Genomic DNA, 8,686 nt, shown 5'->3' with positions numbered 1-8,686 from the left:
TTTAATAAAGTAAGATTATGAAATGCGTCAGATGTTCCGTTATCAATCCAGGAAGCGGACATAATATAAAAGTATATAATCTACGCTTTTCTAAGTTTTAAATCATTGTGTTGGAGAGATTGCTACATTATACTATATCTTATTTAATATTTTGATTTTATTTTATGTAATATCATCATTTTACCTTTTGTAATATCTTGATTTAATTGAAAAATTTCTGATATAATATAAAATGAATCCTGTTTTATTAATGAATAATACAAATAATTTTTAATAAAATTTTTGTATGTAAATGTAAATTGCAGAAACTGTTCGTATGAATTTCTGTTCTCTAGATGCTTAAAATAAGAAGCAAAGATTTTAATATCAATTGACTTTTCTCAATTATAATCTAACATGAGATCAAAAAGGGTTGATTATTATTCGTTTGACATAAAACGATTAATTATTATTCTACAACAATCGTGGCGTTACTCTTGTTTCTCGTTTGAAATACTTTGTGAAATCAAATAAACGACCAGTCGTGATGATCGCGAATACTCGCGTGCTGAGCGCAGACATGTCGATGTACTTCTTCCGGCTTCACAACCTACGCCGTCAGGCGGAGGAAGTACGCAAGAAGCGGCAGAAACAAGGCAGAGGCAGCCAGGGAGGTCAACTTGGGACCAATCACACGGACCAGTCCCAACCGACAGCTGGATCCATGCAATCCTGCAACCGGGTCCATCGGGGCCCAAGCAGGCTTTTCGAACGAGCCCCCCTGCAACCTAGCGACTCGCTTGACGAAATCGCCTTCCAGATACCGAGGTAAATTTTCTCACTTGCATGCATTTGCTTAAAAACTTCCTTCATCCCTCGTGTCCGCTTCCTTTTCGTCGGCTACAGGCAATGGTAATTTGAGATTTACATAATAATAAGAATCGAGAGAGTTTCACGTAAATCTCAATTTTTTAACATATTAATTTTTGAATATATATGCTATTTATTACTAATATGCTACATGCAATACCTATATACTAAAACCTATATACTAAAATCTATATACTAAAACCTATATGCAATATATTATATTTTTTTATATATAAATATATTATATATATAATTAAGTTATAAAATATATTTATGCATTTTATTATATAGTAGTAATAAAATAAAATATTATAAGAAAATACAATGGATGATAGATGAATGAGTTGAATAAATGTTAATTAACATGTACCTAGATAATTTTTTATCAAATATACAAAATCTCTCAAAATGACGCAGATCAAATCTTCGATAGAAAGAGATAAGATTAAATTGGATTTAGATCATAATAGTTAGATAATGAACAAGTGTATGATACATATAATTTGAATATACATATCTAATTTAATTTAGCCTCTAAAATATTTTTTTCTTACTCAACGTAACTTTAATGCGCGACCTGAATTCATTCTGATTTATTTGCGGTTTATTCGTTTCACAGTTATTGCTTCTGCGGTTTTCATCTTTTGATTTTTCTGCATTATATTGACGTAATTTTCATCGACGTTTTAAAGAATAAAACTAAATAATAATTGAATCATCTTGGAAATATTAAAGATTTCTATGAATGAGATCTATCCAATATTTATTTAAAAAAATATATATATTTAAAAAAAAAATATATTTATTTCATGAATTTTTTGAGAAATATACATATACGTATACATACATATATATTTCATATTTTTTTAAAACTATGAATTGTGAGAGATATTTGGGGAAGGAAAATGTTTCAAATATACGAATTGCTCAATACAATGGACTATAAACTTTCTAATAAATGCAGTCTGTCTATTTGACGATGCAGTTATAAAATTTTATACCGCTTGGATTTGTTAAGAGTTTATTTGTACTTCTATTGTTCCGAGGCAAAACATCGTTTTGCATTTTAAAGATTAATAAGACGATTTATACAATTTTAATATGTCAATTTGAATGCAAACTTATTTATTATTTTTATAATCTCAATGTAATTCTTCTATGCTGATCGCGTGAAATAAAAGTCGTAAGACATCTCATCAGAACAATAGCGGAATGTTCCATTTTTTAAAAAAGGGTCAAAGGTTAAGAGATGGGGCTGCTTGGAAAGAAATGCAAAGCTTGTTGAGATATGATGAATTTCAGAATAAATATAAGCATCATTAAACTGCCAATACAAACTCGTTTTGTCATTTGTACAATTCTTTACTGTACACAATGAAAGAGCGATAATGAACGTATTGTGTGTGTGTAGGATGTCCTTTCACTCTCTATTTTTTTTACTTACAAATTATTTAGCTAATTTGGAGATAATTTCTTCTCGACAAAAACATAGAGAGGAAAGCGGGATTATTATCTATAGCAATTTTATAATCTTTATCATTATGTATCATTATATGTATGTATATCTTTGCGCGTGTACCTGTGTATTTATAGAAAGTTACATTTAAAACAAATAAAACAAACTTTCTCTATATATATTTTTCTCAAGATTTTAGTTTCTTTTCAACTTTTTAATTTCTACTTGATAGCAAGACATAATATATGATACTTTATATGCAATATATATTAGATATATATAAAAATATATAATATAAAAAAAAGAGTTATTTATAGTTTTAGATCAAATAAATATTTATCTAATAAAAAATATGTTTCTTGAAAAAAATTAATCACTCAAATTGCATTTTATTATTGATTCTTTGTTTGTAAGTCAAATTCATATTTAACATTTAATATATTTTTATTAATAAAATAAAGTCAATTCTTATATTTTATGCGTTTACAGCTTACAAATTTGTAATCGCACGAATCTTCCCGTGACACAATAATCAACATCAGTCTATTTAATTTCATTAACAAGGATGAGTGAAACGTACAATAAAAGAATGGTTTTACAGATAGTTCTTAACAAAATATTATCTTTACGCATTAAAAGCTTTTATGTTACAAAAAACACATACATTAAACTTTCAAATAATATTCTGCCAGAGGCCAAATGCATTACGATTGTTATAAGAATATCAAATATCTTTATCTAATTAAAGAATTATTTTTAAATACTTTTTAATTTATTAATGCAATGCAATAATTATGCAATATTAATGCATTAATTTAAATGCAATGGAATATATTTTTTATCAAGATTGCATTTTATCCGATATATTTAATACAGTCAATATTTTTATGCTTCTGCAATTTACATTATTTTTTTATTCTATAATTTCTGTTGAGACGATAGTCGCGTAATAAAGAATAAATGGAGAATCATTTGCGGCGCTAATTAAAGTCATGGCAAACAGACTTTGTAGCTATTAGTTTTGTCCATTCTATTTCATTCAGTTGGTGAATGAAACGTGCAGTGACAGGACGATATTGCTTTCTCATGGAACTCTGGGCCGCGTAGAAATCGAACTTTTAACTTGTTTAATTATGTCTGGCTTCTGGGAGTAGATATCCGTAGACGCAATCCTCGCAGGATTAGCTGCGCTTTCTTGTTTCTAACGAGCAAAAGAACTCGTCGAAATTGACGGAATTTCTGGAGGCAAGTCCGAAGAGTTGCGGTTGACTAGCTGGAAAACGAGGAGATGGAAAATGATGGTAGAAGGAATTGGATTACGCTTGGATACGCCGACTGCGCTTCTCTCAGTCGGTGAAACTTTCGATCGTGGCATCGCGAGATTGTCGCCATTGCGCGTCTCGTAAATTGAAGATAAACAAGAGTTAAGCAACTATTGATTTTCTGATTTGTTGCAGATTTGCTCTCTCTCTCTCTCTCTCTCTTTAAGATATATTAAAATAATATACAGGATGGTCTACTATTTATTAACTTTTATTTACTTATTGAACCCTTTATTCGTGAATTCTGGAACTAATCTGAAAACTGCGATAGATATCTGAATATTGATATTAAGTTATTTAACAACAATAGAATAAATAATATGGTGAGTGCAGAGTATTTTTAAATTATCACTGTTACATAATTTTTTAATTAATATGGATATTAATCATATTAATTAATATAAATATACGTTAGAATTACATTCTAAATTAAGGAATATCTTATAATAATGTTAACTTGTGAGGAGAGATGTGCTATATATATATAATTTAATATATTCTCCAAGCAATGTTACTTTATAATTAATTAAACTGCAGAATTTTTTCCACCAAAGCATTCAAAAGGATTTTATGCAAATAGATTTTTGTACGTTACAGTTTTGCACGACAAGACTTTTTATCAGATTTTAAATCCGATCACGGTTTTCAGAGAGCGATTGTCGATTCACGATAAGATAAAAGTTCAGTAATGCTGCAGGAGTTCAGTAACGAGGCGGTTTGATAAGTCTGAAAGAAGCAAAGAGTGAATAGGTAATCTCTACGAATCGCCAGTGTTTCACCGCGCCCATGAAGATCAGTCGGAAACAACCTCTTTGTGAAAGCTCGTCCTCGTTATTTACATTGGCAATAAATTTCTTTCGGACTATCTTTGTTTAACGAACTCAGCGGCGCGACAAACTGATAGGAATTCTAGGACGTTTATGTTAGGAAGAAAAAACACGTTAGAAAAAAGAAATATGTAAATTAAAAGAAAGAAAAGAGAATAACAATATATTAAATTTTTTTATATTTTATCATCGAGAGAAAGAATTGAAATATTTCTATCTTTGCTTTTTACACTCATCTTTCAACAGAATAAAAATTATATTATATTCTGATAAAAAATCTATAACTGTAATTTGAGTTATATATTTTGATAAGATAGGCATCTTTATATTTGCTTATTATATCTTCTGTTGGTCAGCTACTATTATGTATATATACTGGGTATCCCAGATCTATATACCCGAATTGAAGGGGTGAATTCAATACGCCAAAACAAGAAACTTTTCTATTTGACACTTTGATCAAATCTCAAAATAGCACTTCCTCAAATCAATATTTAATAAAGTGGGATATTGCTATTTTTATGAAATTCAGGTATTAAAGGCATAAAAATTATTATATACTTAAATTATAAAAATTACGTTTTATAATGTTCCGAAACGTAATCTTTTTAGTAAATGTTGATTCGGGGAAGCGCTATTTTTGAGATTTGACCAAAATGCCAAATAGAGAAGTTTCTTGTTTTGCGTGCTGAATTCACCCCTTCAGTTTCGACATGCAAAACTAGAATACTCTATACATATTATATATGTATATATGTGTGTGTGTGTATATATATATATATATATATAATTTATTGATCTTTTATAGACATCGAGACATTTATTTGATAAAGAAGCATAGTGATTAATCGATATTCATCAATCGGCATTAACCCAGAAACGTCGTATGCATAAATGATGAATTTTTATGTACTTAACTATAACTTCCACCTATTGATAGAATGTGTGAGCCTGATGAAAACATACATTTGCTAATAGTTTTGTCAACTAATTTAATATTCATGCTATAACACCTCCCTGATTGGTCGTTTTTCTGTAGGGGTTGCTGGTTTTAAATATTTATGAGAAACGTTTCTCCCCTTTTATAAACTTAATTCATTTATTTTTAAGCGTTACGCTGTTGACCTGCTATATGCAAAATGATTTAACTTTTTAAAAAAGTGACTTAAATATTACTAAATATAACGTTAAATATTCAAAGAAGTATCAAAAGAAAAATCAAACAGATTGAAAATATGATATTAGATAAGATTTAAAATGTTCTTTTTCTTTTGTTGTTTACAAATGGATAAATATAATATGTAAACGATATATACCATATATAAAATATAACAAAAATAAACAGATTTGCAATAAGGGAGAAGCGCAATAGAGTGGTAAGATTTTATCAAACATTACCTGATTGAATTAGATTGAATTTAACTATACTAAATCTAATTGCCACGATATCATTACATTAATCAATATTATAAAAATCTTTAATATAATAAATAATCTAATGCAAATCATTATTGATCGTTCAAATATCGTTTTATTTAAACAAATCTACACGATTAATTGCTTAAATATTATCAGCTGATGATCTCATTTAGCGAATAATATTAAAGGACATATGATAAAAGAGATAATTGACAGAAGTGACTAATATATCTATGTCGAGTCGCTCTTTTCTTTATGTATAAAGTAATGGAGAGTAATATATTTTAAAAAGTGACAAAAAGAGGTGCAAAAAGAAGAGAGTGTGCTTCTAAACGAGGGTGAGAGATGTTTTGACATACACGATCGTAATCAAGAAAAATCGAGACCATATATTCTGTATATGTTCCATATACAGAAGCACGTTGTTATGCCTCCGTGTACATATATTTCTCGCGAGAATATTGCCGAGGATTTTCACACCCTCGAAGTACTTATATCGCCCTTAACGATGAGAGGAGCGCTTTTGTCTTCGAGATATCTGTAATAAAGCCGTAATCGGAGATAAGAAGGTCGACTCAGTAAAACACAGATACGCGTTAGTACAGTTATAAACATAATTCGAGCTATCACTTGTCAGACACGTACGGTCGCATTGTCGAGACAATGGAGCAAAGGGATAGTATCAAATGGTAGCCTTAAATTTATTTCGTTGCGGTAGGTAACTGCACTTCATGGTCCTGTTATCCAGCTACAAAAAAAATTATGTCCTTTTGTAGAGATGCTAGGAAATAAAAGTACAATTTCTTTGCGTGTATGTATACATATACGCAATAATAATGTATATATGTATATATTTTTTAACTTTTAAAGAATTAAAATCTATAAGAAAATTTTACTTTTTGTTATATCTTAAAAATAGGCTGCATTTAGCAGAAGAAGGCCAATGTGATGCTGGTTATTTAATAATGATTGTGATAATAATCTACCACACTATTTATAATAAAAAATGATTTTTCTATTTGTATTTCTTTACTATTTTTTAATATACATTATTTTTCGTTACTTTATTTCATGCATGAAAGAAAGGGTAAATGTTCGGATTAACTTCACGGATCGTTTTTATTTTTATATATATTGTAGAGGGTGCATTCCTAAGTAATACACGCTTTGAATTTCTTGACTCTCTCTTCTGGTTCCAGAGATATGCAATTTTGAAGTTTCACAGTTTTAATTCTTTTTCTCAGGTATTATAAAGTAATATTAGAAAAAGTAAAGTTTGTGTACATTCTATTTGTTGTAGAGCAGACGAAAAAGTGTTTGTTTACATTCACAGGATAGGTACATGGTCATAGATATTTTGTCAATAATGTGTTTCACTTATTTCTCGCAGTTCGTTAACAGCTTTTAACATGAGACTACACGAATTTCTGAGGTTTGGGTTAGATTATATCTTACGCATACACTTTCCCATCTACAGAATAATAATGGGTTGGATCTCGCTTCGCGTTGTAAAGTATATGCGTGGACGCAGGGTTTCGCCCCCCCCCTTTCCCCTACGGAAGGGTTCCACTTCCGGAAGATATAAACTAACCCAAACCCAAACCAAGAAATTTTTAGCGAAACTAAACAGTAATTCAGAAGCGTACTGACAGTGACGTAATAACGAGCAAATATAAACACGTAAGTAGAATATAACGAAAAGAAAATACAAGTAAGTACGAAAATTATGATACTTCAAAATCGCATATCTCTGAAACCAGAAGAGAAAGCCATAAAATTCAATACGTGTTTTATTTAGGAATGTACCCTCTACAATATATGTAAAAATCTACAATATGTGGTAAATGCTTCTGTCAATTTGTGATCGCATCGGTTAATATCAGGTCGATGGTAAATGATCACAGCTATCGATCATATTTAAGTAATTGGTTGTATTAAGATAAAACGAATTCTCTCTCTCTCTTTCTCTCTCTCTCTCTCTCTCAAAAATTTATCAAAAAATTGTTTCTAAAGTTTGGAAATAAAACAATCTCTGTATACATTTTACATATCTTTAATGTATAACGTAATGATGTAAATAAAGCATTCTGTTTTGCCAAGATCGTTTTCAGAGCACGAAGAGCACATTTAATCCACGGGGATTACTCGGGGAGGCTCAGGGAAGACATAACGGAAGTGCTTAGATCGTTTCGTTAGGGTGCAGACAGCAAAGCTGACCGTATATTTTCGCTCAATATTGGAATAAATGTTCTCACTCTCGGAAGCTCGTAAAAGCCAATTTACCACTCACTGTATTGACAGACACTCGTAATGAAGTGATAGTAAAACTCAGAAATAAAACGATAATTTCAAAATGCTGGCGAAGGATCGGCCTAGTACCTTGTTGGAGCGTTTAAAACATTACAGACCGTATTCTCATGTAAATTTAACGCGATTCTCTAATTGTTCATCATCAGATTTGATTGGTTTTAATTGTTAGCAGGATGATGCGTTTACGTATTTAATATGCAACTGTAAAGTAAAACTTGTGTTTTATATGTAAGCCATGGAATAGGGCCTATTGGAGAATATATTTTATTGGAATTCTAATATTAAATAAATATATCTTAGAATTAGAAAATTTTACCATCTCAATATTAAATATAAAATTGGTCAGCAGCCAGCTTAAAGAATCAAATAGATAATTTAATATTGAGAGGAGATTCATCATATTTTAATTAAATTATTTTTTATTTAATTTTTTATTTATATAGATCTATTTTTAAATATAAATTGCATAAAATGAGTATTATTAGTTTTATTAAACAAATATT

The 8,686-nt window shown here is 29.6% G+C and overlaps 1 protein-coding gene across 1 annotated transcript in view; it reads left to right on the top strand.

The window, feature by feature from the left end:
* The first annotated feature begins 520 nt into the window (after positions 1 to 520).
* LOC115245682 overlaps positions 521 to 8,686 on the top strand; it is a 145,125-nt gene continuing 136,959 nt past the window's right edge. Inside the window, exon 1 of the mRNA XM_029824106.1 lies at positions 521 to 807. Coding sequence (XP_029679966.1) covers positions 527 to 807 — 281 coding nt within the window. The 5' untranslated portion in view covers positions 521 to 526. The remainder of the gene's footprint in view (positions 808 to 8,686) is intronic.

The sequence above is a fragment of the Formica exsecta genome, unplaced genomic scaffold (assembly GCF_003651465.1).
Source record: "Formica exsecta isolate Colony F162 unplaced genomic scaffold, ASM365146v1 scaffold125, whole genome shotgun sequence".
Lineage (NCBI taxonomy): Eukaryota > Metazoa > Arthropoda > Insecta > Hymenoptera > Formicidae > Formica > Formica exsecta.
The sequence above is the reverse complement of the archived record's forward strand: the minus strand, read 5'-3'. Positions and strand labels throughout refer to the sequence as shown.